Source organism: Gossypium hirsutum, chromosome D10 (assembly GCF_007990345.1).
Source record: "Gossypium hirsutum isolate 1008001.06 chromosome D10, Gossypium_hirsutum_v2.1, whole genome shotgun sequence".
NCBI classification, from domain to species: Eukaryota; Viridiplantae; Streptophyta; class Magnoliopsida; order Malvales; family Malvaceae; genus Gossypium; species Gossypium hirsutum.
Genome location: NC_053446.1, coordinates 59,429,165 through 59,452,566, shown reverse-complemented (window position 1 = coordinate 59,452,566; position 23,402 = coordinate 59,429,165). Strand labels below are relative to the sequence as shown.

General features: G+C 31.3%; 3 protein-coding genes across 7 annotated transcripts; 1 reads left to right on the top strand and 2 right to left on the bottom strand.

The window, feature by feature from the left end:
• Positions 1 to 2,151: 2,151 nt before the first annotated feature.
• On the top strand, positions 2,152 to 6,491 carry LOC107946406 (DEAD-box ATP-dependent RNA helicase 15). 5 transcript variants are annotated; one of them, XR_005919829.1, is made up of 9 exons: positions 2,152 to 2,309; positions 2,435 to 2,678; positions 2,796 to 2,896; positions 3,450 to 3,516; positions 3,881 to 4,000; positions 5,144 to 5,200; positions 5,263 to 5,317; positions 5,562 to 5,616; positions 6,140 to 6,491. XR_005919829.1 is itself a non-coding variant. In XM_041103458.1 (8 exons), the coding sequence occupies exons 2-7, from the start codon at positions 2,566 to 2,568 to the stop codon at positions 5,273 to 5,275; spliced, it is 471 nt and encodes a 156-aa protein (XP_040959392.1). In that variant the 5' UTR covers positions 2,163 to 2,355; positions 2,435 to 2,565; the 3' UTR covers positions 5,276 to 5,317; positions 6,140 to 6,491. The 5 variants fall into 5 exon arrangements, 1 of the variants encoding a protein (XP_040959392.1); XR_005919830.1 differs by having other exon boundaries at positions 2,163 to 2,355; XR_005919831.1 differs by having other exon boundaries at positions 2,158 to 2,309; positions 5,144 to 5,317.
• A 2,000-nt stretch (positions 6,492 to 8,491) lies between these two features.
• LOC121222103 (probable O-methyltransferase 3) lies at positions 8,492 to 10,272 on the bottom strand. Its single transcript, XM_041102011.1, has 3 exons — positions 10,264 to 10,272; positions 9,247 to 9,729; positions 8,492 to 9,065 (listed from the first exon to the last, which is right to left on the bottom strand). The coding sequence occupies exons 1-3, from the start codon at positions 10,270 to 10,272 to the stop codon at positions 8,748 to 8,750; spliced, it is 810 nt and encodes a 269-aa protein (XP_040957945.1). The 3' UTR covers positions 8,492 to 8,747.
• Positions 10,273 to 19,191: 8,919 nt separating this feature from the next.
• Positions 19,192 to 20,471, bottom strand: LOC107915765 (trans-resveratrol di-O-methyltransferase-like). The gene is given in 2 exon segments (NM_001327125.1): positions 19,192 to 19,509; positions 19,692 to 20,471. Coding segments are annotated over 2 exon segments (1,098 nt in total).
• Positions 20,472 to 23,402: the final 2,931 nt, after the last annotated feature.

Genomic DNA, 23,402 nt, shown 5'->3' with positions numbered 1-23,402 from the left:
TATATATATATGTCTTTATAATAAAATTTGTATTTTTGTTTTTAAAATTTTTAATTAATATTTGATTGACTTGTGATACTAATTCAATCACGAATTTAAATATAATATAAATAAAAAATGTGAAAATTTTAGGTCAGAATTAATTATTTACTTCAAAACACTACACCAAAATAGGCTTTTAGGCGGCACTTTTAGCGGCGTTTGGACAAAAAACGCCACTAAAAATCAAGCATTAGCGGCGCTTTTACAAAAACGCCGCTAAAGATTGAGCATTAGCGGCGCATTTGGAAAACGCCGCTAAAAAAAGCATTAGCGGCGTTTTTCAAAAAGCGCCGCAAAAAACCTAAGCCCACCGACGCCGTTTTCAACGTTTTTGGGGTCTATAGTGGCATTTTTGAACAAGCGCCGCTAATGCTTGTACCTTTAGCGGCGTTTTTGAAGAAGCGCCGCTAATGCTCGTACCTCTAGCGGCGTTTTTGAAGAAGCGCCGCTAATAATAAAATCTAAAACCATTTCAATTATCTCATTCTTTGATATATTCTCAAGTAATGTTTCAATTATATTTTTTTATTATAAGTTGAAAAAATTAATATTTCATTGTATTTATTATATATTGGTCAAATTTACTTTTAAATGGTAACAAATAATATTGTTTAATACAAAATGTTTTTATTAAAGAGAAGTCCTAACTCCTAACTATTTATTATTATTTTTCAATCACAGTTTATTTAAACTACTTTACTAGAAAAATATATTAAATTATGAGTAAAATAAAATATCATAAAACTTAAATTGTTGTTACTTGGTCTAATACCCACTAGAAATTAATACTAGGTTTTTTAGGCTGAGAAAGGGTTATAGGAAAATATTATAAATATTGAAATTCAAATAAAATTTATTAAATATTGAATTTTAGAAAATAATTAAGTGAAGTTGGGATTCAATTTAGCTAGTAGAGTCGGTGGGGTTAGTTGGACGATTTGCTCCCGAAAAGAAAAAGCTATTTGTTTTTTCTTGATAACAAAAAGTGTTAGCTGGGTCTCGAGTCTAGAGCCGAATGCTGCTTCAGGCAGTATAGTGGTAGTGGTGGACAAGTAGGTCTAATTTATCTGAATAGCCCAATTGCAAAAGAAATTGCAAATATCTTATATTTGCAATCATTAATTGAATTACGTTGGGTACTTTGTTAGAGTGGGTGAGTGGCGAGTGCTGAGGTCTAGGGTTGGGAAAACAAAATGAGCAAAGCAGGGTAGGGTGAATAAATATCATCATAATGTTTATTATTTTAGGATTACAGTTTTGAGTTCAGGGTTTAGGGTTTAGGTTTAGGGCTTGGGGATTGGAGTTTAAGGTTTAGAGTTTACATTTTAGTGTTAATATGAGGTTAGTGTTTACGACTTATAAGATAATGATCAAATTTATTGTTTTAGGGCTTGATGTTTATGGTTTACGATTTAGCGTTAATGATTTGACTGCTACAATGCATGGTTTAGAGTTTAAGGTTTAAGTATTACCATTTTAAGGTTTATGGATTAAGTGTTACGAATGCCCAATTTTAAAAACTTTTCCAACTTCAAGCTCGTTTTACTTGAATCACCCATTTCATTGTTTAAAAACAATAAAAAATATAAATCTAAGCCTAACCATATTTTGGACTAGGTGGGTTGTATGGGTAGTGAACATTTCTAATTATCATTTAAAGAGTAAATAACATTTTTTTTTAATTTTGAAAGGTTTTATATTTTTCATGATTTAAAATTTTAAAATGAATTTGAAAAGATTTTAAATTTTTTTAAAAAATTGAAAAAGATTTTAAACTTTTATTTTTATAATATTTATATACTTTTAAAGAAAAGGCCAAATTAATAAAAATTACAAACATTAAAGACTACAAAATTATTTTATCATTTTCTAATTGCTATATTGATAATTTTAACCGTAAAATTAGATGTTTAAATTAAAAAAAATTAACAGATTTAAAATAAAATAATTTTTTGCGGCGTTTTTATATAAAATGCCACAAAAGATAAGCAATAGCGGCATTTTTATAAAAACGCCACAAAAAATAATTTTACTCTAAAATAATTTTTAGCAGAAAAAATATAAAATTTAGCATAGAAAAACGGCGGTGTTTTGTATTAATTCGCCGCAAAAAATATTCAAAATCCCGCTCACTCCCAACAAAAAAATTTTTTGTTACCAGCTCGTTACTCCCTCTTCGTCTCATCTCCATCGCGTGCCCTAAATACCCCAAATTCTTTTTCCTTTTTAATCTCAAAATTCCATGAGTTCCTTTGCCCCAACATCTCGTAATACCGTTCAAATCCCTAAACCTTTTCTTTTTCTCTCCATGAGGTTTACAATTTAGTTTTTAAGCTTTGTGGGGTTCTGTTTGTTGTTGTTCTTTATTCCATTTTTGTGTGTGTTTTTGCAGGGAATGGAAGAAAATTACAGGAGGTTGAAGGAGATAAACAAGAAGTTGAGAAGAGAGATTTAATGGAAATTATTTCCCTTTCCCAACTATGAATTTGTTATTATTTTGTTTCATTTTATTGGTTGATTAGAATGGGGGAGATAAAGGACAACGACGCCTACAAGGAAGAGCTTCTCGACTACGAAGAAGAAGATGAAAAAGCCCTTGACTCTGCCTCCATTAAGGCTGCTGATTCTGCTAAGAAGTTAGTCATTTTAACTTGTACATATTTTTAATGAAAACAATGTTCTAATATAATCTGCTAGTTTTTGTGTAAAGCAATTTGATTTTAATTTGTTTCATTTCTTTTTATGTGGTGTAGGGGGTATGTTGGAATTCACAGTTCGGGATTCAGAGGCTTTCTGCTGAAACCAGAGCTGCTTCGATCTATTGTGGATTCTGGTTTTGAACATCCTTCCGAAGGCAAAGTTTTAAACTCATGTCTGATGTTAACATTCGTGAATTCCGTGAATTAAGTCATTTTTGTTTTTCTTGCTTTTAGTGACTTATAATTGTGGGCAGTATACAAGTTTGATGCTTTATTATTTTGATTTACTGTTTTGGATGAAGCATTTGTTGTTACAGGATATGCTTTGTAGTAATCTTTGAAATACTTTGCCTTGAAATTATATTTTTTCAACTTAATTTATCTAGGCATGAAAGTCTTCAAAATTATCATAGCTTTTCTTTTCTGTTGATTCAAACTGTTCATTTAAACTCTTTTTTTTTTTGTTTATATATATATACTGTTTTCAATAAAATTTTTAATAATTCATTCATTCTGAGTTAATTGGACTTGCCTACGGCTGAACATACAGTTTATATATGAATATGCTTCATCTGCATTGCCTGATTCACTTGATCTGGTTTGGTTGTTCTTTGATTCTGACTTGTTCAAGCTTGTATTATTCAAGTAATCACGATTCAGGTAATCACTATAATGGATGATTTTGATGACTCTGATATCGAATTGCAGTCACAGTTATAAGAGTTCTCATTCATAGTCCCAAAAGCAAAGCAAATGTTGATATTATTATTGAAAGGTATGTCTCATTTCCTTTTTTCTCTTTCCCCCCTTTATTTAGATATTAAAGAATCAGAATGAAGTTTATCTTCTCACTCTTTTACTATACCAGCAATATGTATAATTAGATTCGTAATTCAGGTGGTCCAGAGAGCAAAATGATGGATTACTGTACTGAGTTTATTTCTTCATTTTCTTTTCTTTCTGGACTCAGTTGAACGTGCCGACCTTTTGCTTCTTTAATATTTTTCATTTCAAGGCTTTTATTTTGTTTCATATTTTAGGCAACCAGTTTTTTATCCTTTCCCTTTGCCATTTAACATTCCAGTTATTGGCTTTTTAACCCTTAAATGGTGCTGAGTTTGTTCTGTTTCTTTGTGAAGGTGTGCTGGTGCAGGGCATTTACGAGATGATATCCTCCATTATAGTAAGGAACCAGCTGAATACTTGCTTAGTGACCTGCCAAGCTCTTATGGCGAAGGTGCAACCAGCAGCTCAATGGGGTATGATAGCATTAATAACAAAATCATATTTGAACTTGAAGGTGCACACTGATTATATAATCAGACTTTTGCAGGAGAATAATTGTGTTAAGTTTCAGCAGCAGATGAAGTGTAATCTGTATGCGTGGTTTAAATTTCAGTGTTCATTGTTGTTGTGTTGCTAAGCTAAACAATTCTTCCATAATATATAATATCATTTATTGTTAATATATTTTTTGAATAAATTTTTTATCTGCTTTCTTTGACACAATACATAGAAGTACTTAAAGTTACTTCCCAATCTATTCAATGGCTTGCTAATTATATTATTAAATTAAAATTAAAAATATTTTTAAATATATTACTAACTATTATATGATAATAACAAAATTAGTATTAATTATTATATAAGTAATCTTAGAGTAAGAATAAAAATAAAAATTAAGTAGTCATTTTTATAATCATGGCACATTTTCACATTTGCAACTGGAAAAGGCGGTTGTGCTCTTCTTATTTTTGCAGTTTGAAGTATTGAACATTGGAAGCTTTAACATCTGCTTCAACACCTTCAACAGTTTTCTGTTTATCTCACGTTTTATGGTGTAGCTTATAAGTATTTCTATTATTTTTTATTTTTGGTAGCTTTGGATCAAGAAATTATTGAAATTTGGAGTTTTGAACTTGAAATTTCCTAACCCTTGTATCCTTTATAGTTGTTTGACTTCTTGTATCCTTTTAGAGGCAGAATAGATGTGCATACGAGTGAAAAAGGCATTGCCTTTGTTCTTTTTGAGTTTACTAGATTAGACTGATATTTTCTAAAATGGGTACTGCTGGACAATCTCTTTAAGTGGACCCCCACTTTTTAACTTACGCTCTTATTTATTTTTTTTATCTTTTTAATTGTTAACATGTAAAAGGAGTCTAAATTTCCTGGGAACACTTTATGAAAATGGCTGTATATTGGTTATTTTAATCATGTAATATTTCAATACTTGTTTATTGATAATTGTACTGTATGACTGTATGACTGCTAATTGTACTGCAACACATCTATATGCCCATTTCTTACCTGTAATCATGTTGCATATGCTTTGGCTTTTTAAATCATGAATCATGATTAATAAAATGAGATGGATAGCTGATGTCTTTCCTGATTTTCAGGTTTGACAAGGAACTGAACAAGGAAGTTGCTATTAAAGTTATTGATTTAGAAGAATCGTAAGTGGATACCTTTGTTATATTTTCCTTGATTTATTCCTCATTAAAGTGTCTTGTAGCAGGTGCTTGCTATGAGCAGCAAAGTCTTGTATATGAGCAGCAAAGGATATTCAAAAGGTATTGCCTTTGTTATAATTTGTCAGTGGAAAAATTTTGACCCAAAAGGATTTAAGGGTTTTGATCAACTGAAGTTGTAAGAATTCTTTTTGGTGTATGAGCAACTGCATTCTTTTGAAAGCACGTACATATTGCCCCCTAGAAAAGCAAGCTATAGCCCACCAATCTGTACACAAAATCCATGTTTATATATACTTTCTATCCATTTGGATGGTGAAATTTACATTCTTTGGTGCTGATGCAGGCCCATGCATGAAGTTACGTTTTCAACAGAAGACAAACCAAAACTTCTTAGTCAGGTATATGATAGGTTTGTTTGTCAAATAGAAGTGTATTATCTTTTCTATCTTGAAACTTTTGCTTTAAGAAGTGTATTATCTTGAATATATCCAGAGATTGCATGGTTAGGGTTTACATAGTAAGAAAAAAGGAAGGAAAAATGTGTTTGGAAATCATAAAAGTTAAACTACTAACTGTGTTGACTATGCACATTATACCAAATAGAACATTTTACAATCCGTTAGCTTCATAACTTCATAACTTCATTCATACTTTTAGCCCTATTTATTTATTTATTAATTGAAAATAATGTACATTATACCAAGCAAGAAAATGTACATTTTTTTCTAAAATCTGTCATGTTTACATAATGTTCTTATGCCATTTCTTCAATACCTTCTATAAAAGGTAGTTGCTTGCTTCTACCTTCAGTTTTCCCATACTTTACATTGCTCAGATATTTGTCCCCATACACAAAGATATACATTGCTGTTTAAGGAACACATGCCCTATACTGAGTTGGATTTTTCCATGCTTATGTAGAAACACATGCCCTATGCCCTATTTTCGTTTAAGGACCGCCAAGGAAATTCTGAAACTGAAAGCTGATTGATTGGATGTGTATGTCGGCTTTCATCAACTACTTTTGAAGGCCTTACTAGGAATTGAAATGGTATGCGAAGAGATTGCTTCTTTTGATCTGATTTTTCGATATAAATACTGGACAAAGTATGGATATTTCTTGTCAGTTGCATTTACTGTTGTTAGTAAAATAGGATTCTTTTCTTAGGATCTTAGTTTCTTCACTTGTATTAGACTCAACAATGACTTGCATTGTATTGGTGTTGATTTTACCTAAATTTTGAGGTTTATAATTTATAATTTTTATTAATTATTTACATTTCTCACTTTTATTAATTTTTATTATTATTTAAGCTTCCTTTATTTGCCTTCTTTTATCATTTTCATAGAAAATTTAATTTAAATAATATTTTTTTATTTATCCTTAAAAGTATATTTAAAGTTCAAATTTAAAAAATAAAACATAATATAATATTTATCATAAAAATAAATATTATTTGATTAAAATAATTTTTTGCATGATATGTTTTTAGCGGCGTTTTGGCGAGAAGCGCCGCTAAAGGTTTGTTCTATAGCGGCGTTTTTGAAAAAAAGCACTGCTAAAGGTCATGTTCTTTAGCGGCGTTTGTGACAAAAGCGCCGCTAAAGGCCATGGTCTATAGCGGTGTTTGTGGGAAAAGCGCCGCTAAAGGCCATGGTCTATAGCGGCGTTTGTGACAAAAGCGTAGCTAAAGGTTATGGTCTATAGTGGCGTTTGTGAGGACAGCGTCGTTAAAGGTCCTGGTCTTTAGTGGCATTTGTGGGAAAAGCGCCGCTAAAGGTCATGACTTTTAGCGGCGTTTATTTCTAAAAACGCCGCAAAAGTTAGCGACGTGTTCAATAGCGGCGTTTTTTGCGGCGTTTTGAGAAGCGCCGCAAATACTTTTAGTGGCGCTAAAAAGCGCCACTAAAAGCCTGTTTTGGTGTTGTGGAAACTAATTGACTTGGATTGTTATTTCTTTACCATGTTAGGCATTCATTATTTATTAGAATCAATTAAAATTATATTAACACAAATCATTAATCTCATTTAAACTCTATTTACTAAAAAAGAATTATGGTTAGTTAACTGCATGTTTATTTACTTTAAAATTAATTTGGATTTGAATTAGGGAGCTAATCTCACCACCCATCCAAATCAATCTTAATTTATTAATTAATAGAAAGTGAGATTATTTCTTTAATAGATAAGAAAAAGTGTTTGAATAAAAAATGTTGAATTTGAATTTGCTTAGTTTGGATGCTGAGTGCTAGGGGTGTTCATTCGGTTAACCGACCTGAAATAATATAACCGAATTAACCGACCTTTCAAAATTTTTAACCGTTAACCGAACCAAAATTTTTTCAAAAAAAATTAACCAAACCGAAATTTTTTCGGTTAATTCAGTCGGTTAGTTGAATTAACCGAAAATTATATATTTTTTATTTTTGGTTAAAAATTAACTGAATTAACCGAATTAACCGGATTACTCGAATTAACCGAATTGAATCACTACATAATTAAATTATTTTTAGACTTTTAGACTTTAGTTTTAGTTTTAGAATTTTATTTTTATTTATTAAATTATTTGTAATTTTTATGATTGGGTTGGGTTGAATACTTGGCTTTGGATTGGGTTTAGGTGAATAGTGAGCCTATTTATATATTATAATTTTATTTATTAATTTTTCGGTTAAACCGAAAATATTTGGTTAACCGACCGGCTTTGAACCGAATTAAATGTTAACTGAAAAATTAAAAAATAATTGACCGACCTCCGACCGAAAAAATTTGATTAACCGACCGATTAACCGAATTCGGTTGGTTAACCTAATTTTTTCGGTTTTACCCGAATTTTGCACACCCCTACTAGGGGCTTTTTGCGGTGAAAATAAATGGATATGGTATTAAGTTGAATATTGTTATATATATTTGGTATCTACTGTTGATATTTAAGGTTTATGATTATTTCTATCATTAATGTCGTCTTCAAGTTTTGAATATATTTATATGTTTTAACATATTTAAACATTATGCATTTCTTTTAGAAAAAAGATTTTTTCTTTTTAAATTTGCTTTTCTATTATTATTTGAAATTTAGAATTTTTATAACAATTTTATTTTAACCCATTGTGTTCATATTGTCTATATGTGCTTTTTTAGTGCTTGTATAAATACTTAACAACATCAAAATGATTCCAGCAAAGAATTGAAACCATGAATTTTAAAATGAACTTATAACGGTAGTAGGACAACAATGACGACAACAATAATAGAGTTCTAGAAGAGTATGATGATGACAACGATGACAACAACAATTATGATTATTGAAGATACAAGTACAAACCGTAGGAGTTATAACAAGAAGAAAGGTCTATAAGAGTAGGACCATGACAACAACACAACAACAATTCTTATTATAGGAATAGGCAACACAGTTAAAATCCCAGCAAACAACTCTAGTAAATGATGTCAACAGAGAACAAGTTTACCACTTCAACTATGTATTTCTCCACATTATTATACTAATAATGCAATAACCAAATGCTCTCAGGGGTAAACCTCAATGAGAGATGTCAAACCCACAATAGGAGTAATTTTGAAAGAACTAAAACCAGCTGCTAAAAATAGTTTAGCCCATTCTTCTTCCCGCCTCTCTTTTCCAGCCACCAATACCAACATCAACATGTCGAAAAAGAGTTGTGTTTTAGTTAAGCTTGAGGCTTCATCATTCACTTGCTCATTCTCCCTCACAACCATGTCAATTATGATCAACTTTCTTCCTACCTTGTCTTGGCTTGAAATGGCCTCTTTACATCGCTTCAAAATTGTCAAGCATCCTTCATCATTCCAATCGTGCAATACCTTCTGTTCAATTATCATTCATAATTAGCTCAAAAAACATAAAACATTAGCTAACCCACAAACTATGATTACATTTGCCTTCAAATCTTTGAATATTATCATGTGTAATGGAATTTGTTGTGCATTATTTATAAAAGTAAAAATACCAGAAAAAATAATGCGAATAAATTTAGTAAAGCTTAACCTTTAATAAAATTGCGTCTCCGGTTGGAAATGCCTCAAACATGTTGCCTCCAACATATTTCAAGTTCTTACTCCCTTGCAAGCCAGCAACAATATTAGGAAGATCAAACACAGTGCACTCCATGAGTGGAAATGTATCAGCAATGGCCTTGGCCGTAGTTCCTGTGCCACCCCCAACATCTACAAGGGATTCCAATCCCTCAAATGCCCCTTTACACTTGTCAACTAGAACACTAGTAACCAATTGAGAATCACTAGCTAAGCCATCATTTATCAAATCTTTTAGCTGAGGATCATGGGTAAAATAGTCCCACAATGTCTTCCCATATGCAGTAGCAAATGGAGTATGATCATCATTTTGGAACCAGGTCCCTAGAAAACTCCAAGGCTTTGTTATGATAGGATCCATTGTAGCCTTCAAAGTAGGCGTTATGCAGAAGGGATTATTCTTGAGCAAAATAGGACTTTGATGTGGTGCCCCAAACTCAGCCGGAACGGTCCGACCCGAATTTCGAACGTCACATTAATCGCCGAAGTGACTCTCCATTTAAAACCACCACAAAGCACACCAATCGACCAATCACACCACACAATTAATCATGAAATATTTAATAAAAACCTAATATCATGCTTCCGTTGTGCTGCTCTGATCAACAATCAACAACAAGACTAATTCACAATTTAATACTTAATAGACAATTACCTAGAAAACTTTAGTTAAACATACGTGCATGCAGTACAGTATTTTTAAAATATTGTATTTGTAGGGACTTGGAAAAAACCGTTTAGTTTAAAAACATATAACTAGATTTAAAACGTAATAAATAGTAATATGTTGGGAAAAATTCCATTTCACAAATTTTAGTAATAGGATTGTAGGATTTAATGTATAAGTCTTATTTTTGGAAAATTTATTAAAGCATCTCGCACAACCTCATAACATTATAAATTAATTAGTTAGTAGACATTTAACAATTTACATAACTTGACCAAATTTTGTGTTACTTCTCATGCATACCAAGCACATGTTTGTATCTAAATCACACATAAAACATCTAAGGCTTTCCTCGATGACCAACGACTCTTCAACCTGCACTTACAAGTTAGTCTAACAATTATTCAAACAAATTATCAAACAATCATAATCCATCATTCAATCATCTATCTAACGCAATGATAAAAGTTTTAAACCAAACAATTAAATAGTCCACAGTGTCCCATTACAACCCGAAAATTATAAGTCAAATACTAAATCCCATAACTTAGTCCCACATTGCCTTCCTCATTAGGTTTGGGAACATAATGACCTTCCTAGATATAGCCTCGATTTGAATCACTTGGATGACTGACTCCCACACCTCTTCACAAGGTAAATCACTGCAATATTATAAAAGAGTGGGTGAGCTTATGAAAGCTCAGTGAGTGCTAAAACATACTACAAATAAACACATTAGTTAAGTTAAAAGGTGACAAACAATAACGGTTCACATATTATTGCAGTCTACACAAAATATTAACTTACACGGCACAACAATTCTCATACAATAAGCAGTGCACAAATAATAAGTAATTCGCATAAAATGGGAAGATCACGTAAACTATCAATTCGCACCAAACATCTATTCATATGAAATAACATTTCTTACCAAATGACAACTCATGCAAAATAATAGTTCATATGAAATATCAGTTCATATCAAATAACACTTCATGCGAAATAAAAGTTCATGCTCCATCATAACTCATATATCTCTGATAAATTTTGCATTTTTGTGATATGAAACTTATAGGGGACTCTGCCACCACCTATAAGTGGACTTTATCACCACACATTGGATAAACGAATCTCCAAAACACACCACATGACTCATAAAGTCGTACGCTATCTCCATGTAAGTGTAGCACGTATGCTCACACTCTCCAATCACACCACACTATTTACAGTGAATGGAGCTATGCTTGACATTCCCTTATCTCTCCAGCACATCTCCAAGCCACAATGTCCATCGCAATAAAAAGAGGTGAGTACTCACAATCCTATGGCATGCCAACTATATACAATGGTTCCATAAGGTCAAAATGTCAAAATATCTCTTTAACAGATTCACAATATTTAGTATAATAGGGCTCGCAATTAAGTAGAGCTCGCACATTATAACATAGTTTGCAAGTCACAATTCGCAATAGACCATGGTTCGCAAATAATGTCACTTTTATGCAACATATATTGCACACATAACACAGTTCACATATCACTCATGATTTAGCTCACATAAATCATTGTTCGCATATTTTATTTAGCATAGGGCACGCAATACCTTAGCTTACATGCAATGTAGCTCAAAATCTCACAATACACAGTTTGACAAATTCATGCAGTTTGCCATATTAAAACAGATTACCAAATTAACACAGTTCGTTATAATAATATAATTCGCCAAGTTAACATGGTTCACAATATAACACAATACACAAATATAATTGGCTCGCAATATCATAAATATCATAATTCACTTACGGATTCGTGCATGCATAGATATGCATTATCGATAAAATTTACATATTATAAGAGTCCACATTATATTATTTATTCATATATCCGTTCATAAATATTACAAAATCATATACGAATATATATTATATATATACATATTTATTTAATGACCTTTGTCACTTCAAATTTTAAGCATACACTCATAAATTTATATATTATAAAAACCATTCTCATAGTTATATATATACTGAACCATGCCTATATATTATATTATATTATAATACCAAAATTCATTAATATATATTAGGTAAAATAAAGACATGCATAAATATTATATAAGATAAAGTCATGCACATATATATAATATATGTATAACCACCCATGTGTATATATTTATATTACAACCAACACATATATATAATATATATATATATATATATATATATATAAGATGCATATATATTACTTAGCACCAAAGCACTCATATATATTATATATGACTCCAATCTCACGCATATATATATTACCAGCTCCCTCATTGATATTATATATATAACACCTAATATATATTGTATACAAAATAAAGTCAATGTATATATATTATAAGTTCATGCATTTTGCACCATTAATATATATTTAACAATTTAACCAAAATTCTAAGGATTTGCATAATGAAGAAGTCAAGGTTCACATATTAATTAAGCAGGGGATTTGCATATGCTACCTTAGCCTGTGTACTAGAGTTTAAATGTAGTATACCAAACCATTCACCTTAGTCAATACATCTTGCACAACAATGTCAAACAAACTTTTATTACCCTTTCACATTGCTCGTGAAATCTCTCGATGAATCCAAAACATTGCATACACATTAAATACAATATAAAATCATTATTATCAGCCTTAAACTAAAAAAACCAGTAGCAAAATCACCACTCGAAGCTCACTTTTCTCATACCGAAAGTTTAACTAGTTTTGCCGAAATAGGTATTTTACCACTCAAACTTTATCTCTAAGGCTTAATTTTGATTCTAATATTCCTAAATATCATCTAATTACATATCCAAACCATCAATTTCATCCAATTTTACTGATCTATTTTTTTCCGAAAAATAAGCTTACATTAATTTGCTTAAAATCATTAAGGATTTTTTAAATTAAGATAAAATACATTTTAATTAGATCAAAATGAGCTAGAAATCACTTTAAAGCCAAAGCTTAGCCAAGATATACGATATCTTCCATTTTTAATCCAAAAATAAACTAAAAATCAAGTGATGTATTGAAATATTGATTAATCATAAAAAGTTAAATATCTTAAATTTAAATAAAAACCCACTTAGTTTAATCATAAAAAGTTAGAATCTCACCTCAATTTTGCAAAATTGATGAGCTATGGAGCTAATTCGATCTTTGAGCGTGTAAAGAACTTTAGAGAAATTGAGGTTGAAAACATGAGTATTCTTCAAAATTGAAAAGAGGTTTTATGTTTAGAGAGCTTAGGCATAAAAAAGGATGACCTAAATTTGGGAGAAAAGCTTTGATTTGGTGTTTGGAAAATTTTTGAAGAAGATGAAAAATGGGAGGGAAGGAGACGTGGGGTTGTTAAATAGGCAACCCATTTTCAAAAATTGGGCCATTGCACATTTAACCATCTCCAGTTTCTTCCTTTTTTCAAATAGGTCCTTACTTTTCAATTAAAACCAATTTCAAAATTATTTTTAAATCAAACCTCTTTGTTTTTTTAAATCCTTCTTCATCAAATTAATGCCCAGACACCTAATTTTAATTTCGTAACCTAAAATTATTAATTCCAATTATTCTAATATTTTATTTAATTAACTCCTAATTACTTAATTATATAACATAATTAAGGTTTTTGATTCACTAACCCCTGATTTACTTACCCGATTCTCCTAACCTAGTTTTCGGGATGTGACACTTGAAGTTTGAGCCAGGCGAGTTGGGGTCGCCAGTGGGATTGGCGAGCTGTGGATGCCAGTGAATCAGGTGAGCTATGATCAATGGATTGGATCGATGACTAAAATTAGGAGTAGCCAAAGGGCAGTTACGCCAAAATTAGGAAGTTGACTTATTTTCCTCTTCACAACACCACTCATGCACGTAACTTTTTTTTTTATTTCTACTACGACTAGGGCATCCTAAGAACATCAAAACAATTGGGCCATTGCACATTTAACCATCTCCAGTTTCTTCCCTTTTTCAAATAGGTCCTTACTTTTCAATTAAAACCAATTTCAAAATTATTTTTAAATCAAACCTCTTTGTTTTTTTAAATCCTTCTTCATCAAATTAATGCCCAGACACCTAATTTTAATTTCCTAACCTAAAATTATTAATTCCAATTATTCTAATATTTTATTTAATTAACTCCTAATTACTTAATTATATAATATAATTAAGGTTTTTGATTCACTAACCCCTGATTTACTTACCCGATTCTCCTAACCTAGTTTTCGGGATGTGACACTTGAAGTTTGAGCCAGGCGAGTTGGGGTCGCCAGTGGGATTGGCGAGCTGTGGATGCCAGTGAATCAGGTGAGCTATGATCAATGGATTGGATCGATGACTAAAATTAGGAGTAGCCAAAGGGCAGTTACGCCAAAATTAGGAAGTTGACTTATTTTCCTCTTCACAACACCACTCATGCACGTAACTTTTTTTTATTTCTACTACGACTAGGGCATCCTAAGAACATCAAAACACCTAGTGTCTATAAATTAAGCTCTTTTCATTGAAAAATTCATATTCTTTTGAATGACAAAACTCTCTCAAATTCCTTTATCGATTATCTTGTTGTCAAGTTTCCACGAAAACAAGAACTTAGAACTTAGCTCTTAGGGTTTAAGGTAAGACTATGTTTCTCTGTTGTGTTGATATTTAGAAATAATTAAGAAAAGCTCGTAGCAAAGGAAACTAGGTTCGAAAAAGACTAGCATGTCCGAACCTAGGTTCGCTTGTGTTTATGTATAAGTCTTAATGTGTTTTGCCTGTTAGTAACTTGTCTATGTTGTGGAATTGTGAACTTGATAGAACTATCTACAAGCAAAGATAAGGGAAAAGCGAATCTTGTTTAAAAGCTTTTAGCAAATTGGTGAGTGTTCAGGGGTCACCACTTGTATGTGCAAACCATAGAGTTAATTAGGAGCTTAGGGCTTTAACCTAAGTTTCGAGAGTAAGTCTTTGCTAAAACTCTATTTTGTGATTGAGTTTAAATATGTGTTTTTGTGAACAGTAATATGCGAGCTAATTATGAATAGTGTTTTATGAGCTCCTCTTGATTTCTGAGCTCTATGTTTAAGTGAATGTATTGACACTATAATCTTCTGAAACCGTTGGATATAATGACATGCCATAGGAATGTGAGTACTCATCTTTGTGTTTTGCGTTTTGGGCAAGAGGCCTTGGGATAGGGTAGGAGAAATAAGGGAATGTCAAGCTAAGCTCCATTCAATGGGATATGTTGGTGTGTTTGGAGAGTGCTAAGCTTTATGCTACACTTATGGGACATATTAAGACTCTTTGAGTCAAAGTGAGGAGTTATAAGGAGATCCACTTATCCAACAGAAAGGAACGTGTGAATAAGATTGTGTTTTTCAAAATATTATGTTTTACTATTTTAAGCTAACTAACAGTAGATAATTGTGAACCAAGCTTCTTGTAAATATGGCGAACCCGGTTCATAGATCCGTAACTTTGTTTAAACACTTGTTTAACTTATGTTTTTGTGCATGCTATGTGGTTTTCTTGTATATTCATTGAGTTCACCAGAGTTCACACGTTCCTCTCTAAACATTGAAGACAGTTAGATCGTACAGTGTGTAGCGGCGATGGCGAGTGATCCAGGCAAAGTATAAACATTGGAAATGTGATATAAGCGAACTCTGGACATAAAGGCAAATGTGGGTTTCTACTTGGGTTTAGTGATTTCTTTCTATCTATAGACTTCGCCAATTGCTCTAAGTATTAGTTTTGTTTTATATTTGTATTCAATATCTCTTGGAAACCAATAAAACTATATATGCACACCTAAATTTTTAAGCATACGAATATAGTTCAAAGATTTGCTAATATTTTTTTTAATTTGCAAGTACATGCTGAAGTATTTAATCTTTAATTGTGTTCGCCATAAGCAAAACATGTAATAAATCAACTTGAGTAACCTATATATAGTTCGCCACAGTCTTTGCGAAGTGATAAGGTTATCGAACTGTGGAAAGTGCAAACCCTAACAATTGGCGAACTAGTACTTGCAAACCCTTAATAAATTTTGCTACACGGAATTAGGAGAGACCCTGCTAAATGTGTTCGCAGAATAAAAACACATAGGGGTACGTGAAGACCTTTCCTGTTTAAGGAAATTTACCCCAAAAAAGACTTAGAATGCATGAGGTAAGCATGGGTGCGAACCCCAACGTTAGACAGTTGAATTGCTGTGTTCTGCGAGGTATATTGCTCTGCAAAACTTAGAGTTCACATGTTCTTAATTCCTTTCGTTAAATAATTATGTCTTCAGGGAAAGAGTAGTTAAGTTCTTACAAGCGATGTAGGTTCGCATGTTATTGCTGTTGTGTACCCTGATGCAAGCGATGTGAGTTCACGAGCTTGTGATTTATTAAATCTAAACATGTTTTATGTTTTAACTTATGGTTTGTTGGAGGTTAAGTTGTGTTTAAATGGAGAGTCACTTAGGTGATTAATGTGGCATTCCATAGCTCGGGTCCGGCGACCGGACTGGGTATAGGGTGTTACAATATTAAAGGTTCCGATTTCTTATAAAGATGGGAACAAAAGGAATATATATCATGTTTATGTTTGGGTGATTATGTTCATGGCAAGGTAGTTGTGTTTTCTAGTTTGCTGTGGTCGGAGGTGGTTCAAAATGGGGAACGTTATGGCTTTTTTATTTCTCTTGTCAAAGCTGCATGACAAAAAGATAGCTAGAATAGCTCATTTAGATCCACAAAATAATCAGACTTTTTATCAAAATAATATAAAAAAGTAATTATGAAAATGATATAGTATCTAGATTATTTTTGAAAATGGAATGTTTTTTATTGTGTCACTGGGTGCCGCCAAACTGTTAGAAGACACCATATTAAATCTCACTCAATCATATGCCAATCATTATGTGGCACTTGTATGAATTTTTAAAAAATATATTTTCAAATTTATATAGAACAAAAAATCCACTATAGAAGCAATTTTTTTGGTGACGTGGCCTGAAAAAACCTGTTTGATTTTTATAAAGAAAAGCCTGGGAGGGAAAGTTGCTGCCAAGTTCACCAACAACGTCGGGTGTGCAGTTTTTTAGGTTTTTGGTAATTGGCAATTCAAGTCTTTCATGGTTTGGTGATTTTGTAATTTATTTTGCTTCAGTCCATGCACATATAATTCTAATTTTAATTCAATTTGAAGCAAATGACAAGTAAATCATTTGCATCCTGGTGAAAAAAACATATAAAACCTATTTATTTATGTTGCAAAACTATGACAGGCTTGAATTGCCGATTATCCAAAACCTAAAAATCTCCATAACCCACGAAATTGGTGAACTTCTTAGCAACTTTCCCTCTCATATTATAAACTTCTCTCTGAGGTCCTTTTTTTATAAAAATCAAATTGATTCCGTCAATGTGTTAGACGGTATTTAAAAAAAAAAAATCTTATTGTAATGATTAACATATAGTTGTGTAAGATTTTGGGTGATTCCACTGATAGCTTAATCGCACACAATGGAACTATAAAAAAAATACCTATTTTCGTAAATAATCTAGAACTTATATATTTTTATATTATTTTGATAAAAATAAAACCCAAAATAATCCTTATGTAAATATTCAATTTTACCCAAAACATTTAATGAAAATTTTCCTGGTTTTGGATTGAACTATGGATCTTGGACACCCAATTGTACCAGTGCTGTGTGGGGGTCTACTCATCTTTGGCAATTTCATTTTGGGGTTTCATACCCAATCTTTCATTATTTCTTGTATTTCTTTCTTTTTTAAATCCTTCCTCATATCACAGTATATTCAATTTTACATGCCTCAGCAGAAACCGAAAGTTCACAAATTATTCAAATCCTATTAAATTTTATTACACTCACGTTGAACTTGCGTTCAATTTTTAGTTTGTATCTATAAAATTAACACCAAATGTTGAACTTGCGTTCAAATTTATTTTAAATATTTAAACCTTAACTGGTAATCCAATTGAAGATTTCATCTAAGATTTTTTTCTAGGATTGTAATTTATGGAATTTAATAAAAAGAGTATACAATTATTGATAGACAAATATATATATATGTATTTGTAATAAAATTTATATTTTTTGTTATTAAAATTTTTAATTAATATTTGATTGACTTGTGATACTAATTCAATCACGAATAATTTAAATATAATATAAATAAAAAATGTGAAAATTTTAGGCCAGAATTAATTATTTACTTCAAAACTAATTGACTTGGATTGTTATTTCTTTACCATGTTAGGCATTCATTATTTATTAGAATCAATTAAAATTATATTAACACAAATCATTAATCTCATTTAAACTCTATTTACTAAAAAAGAATTATGGTTAGTTAACTGCATATTTATTTACTTTAAATTGGATTTGAATTACGGAATTAATCTCATCACCCATCCAAATCAACCTTAATTTATTAATTAATAGAAAGTGAGATTATTTAATTAATAGATAAGAAAAAGTGTTTGAATAAAAAAGTTGAATTTGAATTTGCTTAGTTTGGATGCTGAGGGCTTTTTGCGGTGAAAATAAATGGATACGGTATTAAGTTGAATATTGTTATATATATTTGGTATTTACTGTTTATATTTAAGGTTTATGATTATTTCTATTATTAATGTCGTCTTCAAGATTTGAATATGTTTTAGCATATTTAAACATTATGCATTTCTTTTAGAAAAAGATTTTTTTTTTAAATTTGTTTTTCTATTATTATTTGAATTTTAGAATTTTTATAACAATTTTATTTTAACCCATTGTGTTCATATTGTCTATATGTGCTTTTTTAGTGCTTGTATAAATACTTAACAACATCAAAATGATTCCAGCAAAGAATTGAAACCATGAATTTTAAAATGAACTTATAACGGTAGTAGGACAACAATGACGACAACAATAATAGAGTTCTAGAAGAGTATGATGATGACAACGATGACAACAACAATTATGATTATTGAAGATACAAGTACAAACCGTAGGAGTTATAACAAGAAGAAAGGTCTATAAGAGTAGGACCATGACAACAACACAACAACAATTCTTATTATAGGAATAGGCAACACAGTTAAAATCCCAGCAAACAACTCTAGTAAATGATGTCAACAGAGAACAAGTTTACCACTTCAACTATGTATTTCTCCACATTATTATACTAATAATGCAATAACCAAATGCTCTCAGGGGTAAACCTCAATGAGAGATGTCAAACCCACAATAGGAGTAATTTTGAAAGAACTAAAACCAGCTGCTAAAAATAGTTTAGCCCATTCTTCTTCCCGCCTCTCTTTTCCAGCCACCAATACCAACATCAACATGTCGAAAAAGAGTTGTGTTTTAGTTAAGCTTGAGGCTTCATCATTCACTTGCTCATTCTCCCTCACAACCATGTCAATTATGATCAACTTTCTTCCTACCTTGTCTTGGCTTGAAATGGCCTCTTTACATCGCTTCAAAATTGTCAAGCATCCTTCATCATTCCAATCGTGCAATACCTTCTGTTCAATTATCATTCATAATTAGCTCAAAAAACATAAAACATTAGCTAACCCACAAACTATGATTACATTTGCCTTCAAATCTTTGAATATTATCATGTGTAATGGAATTTGTTGTGCATTATTTATAAAAGTAAAAATACCAGAAAAAAATAATGCGAATAAATTTAGTAAAGCTTAACCTTTAATAAAATTGCGTCTCCGGTTGGAAATGCCTCAAACATGTTGCCTCCAACATATTTCAAGTTCTTACTCCCTTGCAAGCCAGCAACAATATTAGGAAGATCAAACACAGTGCACTCCATGAGTGGAAATGTATCAGCAATGGCCTTGGCCGTAGTTCCTGTGCCACCCCCAACATCTACAAGGGATTCCAATCCCTCAAATGCCCCTTTACACTTGTCAACTAGAACACTAGTAACCAATTGAGAATCACTAGCTAAGCCATCATTTATCAAATCTTTTAGCTGAGGATCATGGGTAAAATAGTCCCACAATGTCTTCCCATATGCAGTAGCAAATGGAGTATGATCATCATTTTGGAACCAGGTCCCTAGAAAACTCCAAGGCTTTGTTATGATAGGATCCATTGTAGCCTTCAAAGTAGGCGTTATGCAGAAGGGATTATTCTTGAGCAAAATACGAGAAGAGTTGGTAAGAACATATCCTTCTTCTTGAGCATCATTGTCTAGCTTTTGGCGTGCAAAGAAGTCCGAGTGAACTAGAATGCGCATGAGCCTATAAATGTCACATGCTTTAGTAGGGTTGAGCATCTGTAGCGCACCAACCAGCTGGGTAATAGTCATGGGCTTGCCATGATCATGAATGATATCAAGGATGCCTAAATCAAGTGCACATTTTAGAGACATGAAGCTTACGAAGTTGAAAGCATGTCTCCAAATGTGAGCTTGTGCTTGGAGTGCCTCAATAGCATCCTCCCCATTAGCATTGCCCATATTCATCTTAGCTGACGTCTTGTTTGTTTTTAAGATCTTTTTGTTTTGAAGTGAATTAGCATACGGCTCAATATGCTATTTATAGGCTATGATACGCCTGTTTGATTGGACAAGGTGCCATATGGGAGCCGGGCTCTTCATCAATTTATGCACTAAAATTTAATGACTAAAAGAATAAGTGGTTGATTTCATCAACTGCTGCAAAAAATTAATTAAATCTCCATGTGATGCCATATGGAAAGTGGACTGTCGATATGTGGCTCCAAGCTAAACTATCAGTACAAAGGACACTACGGCACCAGTCCTGACGGCATGGATCTGCTGTGATGCAAAATGATAAACAAAAATCAGAATACATACAAACCGAAAGCTATATAGCTTATGGTCAAACTCATGCAACTTGTTGTGCGCTTCAAAAAGAAAAGGTTTATATCAACATTTTTAATTAAAAACTGTTAAAAATTGTAATATTAATATAATGTTAGAAATTTTGGTCCTAATATAATTTTTTTCTCAACCCATAGTAAAACCTTCCCAACATATTTCATGTCTAGAAGTCCCAAACTTTGAAAACCTTACCGCCACCATATAGATTAGATATATATTCAATAATATGATACATGCGCAAGCAGATAGCTATTTAGGCAAGCCAACCTATCTCCACGCCATTTTCGCTCCTCAAGTTCATGACTACCTCATTGATTTTTTTATTTCTCTTTAAACAATATTCTCTCACAATTTTAATCATAAAAGAAACATTGAAAAAAAAAACCCCTTTTCATAAATACTAATAAGCAATCTCGTTTTAATTACACTAAAATATAATATTAAAAATATGTCAATTGACTCATTGGCATGGATATTGTTGCCAATAAAGGAGGACGTGGGTTCGAGTACGCTGAAGTACATTATCTTCCTACTTATGGATTGAAGAGAGATTATAAATAGTTCTAAACGTTGTATCAAAAAAAAGACATCAATAATTATTTAAAAAAAAGTTAAAATCTTAGAAAAAGCGAATGGCAAAATTGGGAGCCCCAAGCCATATCAAGAGCAAAGAGTAGTTATTTAAGATTTCGATGGTGATTGATGTGTTATATATGATGTTAGAAAATGGGTAAATATAAATTTTTTTTAAATTGTTAATCTCACAAACTTATTAAATACAATATCACAAGTAAAATATAAATATAAATATAAATATAAATATAAATATATGCTCGATCAAAAACAATATTATATGACACACATGAGACACGCATAACGGATAAAGAATCAGAAACAATTGGACTAAATCGAAAAGAATATGACTTCACCCCACACATGGCACACGAACTTCGTGAGATGAAGACTCATACATCGCAATTACATATGATAAAACTCGACCCTAAATATCAAGACTCAAAATTGATACTATATTAAGTTATAATAGAAAGAAGTAAATGAATGAATAAATAATATATGTGACAATATTTTAGCTCATTCCCTTTTTAGTTACTGATTTTGGGTATTCAATCTTTTCTTTTACGTCAACCTTGATTAGAAGGAAAGAATAGCCAATAAATAAATAATAATATACGTGATAATATTTGATAAATATTTTTTTTAGTGAAAATGATGAGCTGTTGCATTAAAATGAAAACAGCCGCGTAAGATCACTATGAGTAAAATATATGTAGAAAAGTAGTTAAAGCCTGTCTAGAAAATACAAACAAATAGATCAAAGAGTCATGTAAGTATGAAATAAGAGTTTTGATTTCTACTTCAAACATGCTTTGACCAAAAACAAAAAGGAAAAAACCTGTTTCACTTTAATTGAAGAAATTGTTTTCAAAAATATATATGATGAAGAGTTAAAAAAAAAAAAAGGTTACTCGAGAGAGTTTGTAAAAAAAAAAAATTTCTTTTAGAGGTTTGATTTCTTAAGAAGTTTTGTCTAATTTAAAAAAGAACAACTAAAACTTTATTCAACTATCTTTTTTCCTATTTGCATTTAGTAATATTATTTTATAAATATGATTTTTCGACATTAAATTGAGTAGGTGTACATCAAATTTGAAACCTCAATACAATAGTTTTATTATTAGTATATATATTAAAATTCAAATAAAATAAAAGTCCGAGTTTATGTAAAAATGGTAAATATTAATATCTAGATTTTATATTTATTAACTATAATCATTTATATATAATTATTTAATATTTTAGGGTAAAAACACACTTTATATTAATAAAAAAAATAAAACACAACAGAAAGACAAGCTAAATCCATGTCTAACAGGCTTATCTCGTACATCCAATACTATCCATCTCATCCTCAGAAGCGTTGGAGTTTACAACTCTATTGGGATAAGGTGAAAGAACATTCATAGGTATTTCAAAAACATGAAAAGAAGCATAAAATAAAAGTCACCCTAGTTAATTTATGAGCCACCTTATTAGTCTCCCTTCTCATCTATTGGAAAGACAAATCAGAGCAAAAGGAATGGAGAAGAACAAAGTCTTTAACAAGAGTATCGAATTCGAACACATCAATACTTGGAAGATTTTAAGCATTGATCACACTTTGACAATCAAATTCAATAACAATATTATCTAATTTCTGAACGCAAAGCCACGATAACGCTTCATAGACATCAAATATCTAAATAAAATGAAGGTCCCAATATAAAATTATTTAATATTTCTACCATATTAAAGTTTTTTTACTTAACTCATGTTACAAGTTAACTTGAAATGTCATAAAAATCAAAATGAGTATATGATAGCAAATGCAATTAAAGATACTTATATCACTGAACTTGAAATCGTGACCTATTGATCTAGGTGTACACCTTTCCTAGGACTAGGCTAGGGAAAATAATCGTTCTACAAAAAAAAAAGATATTTATATCACTACTATAAGAAAGGCTTAGTTCAATACGCAACCCTCAAACT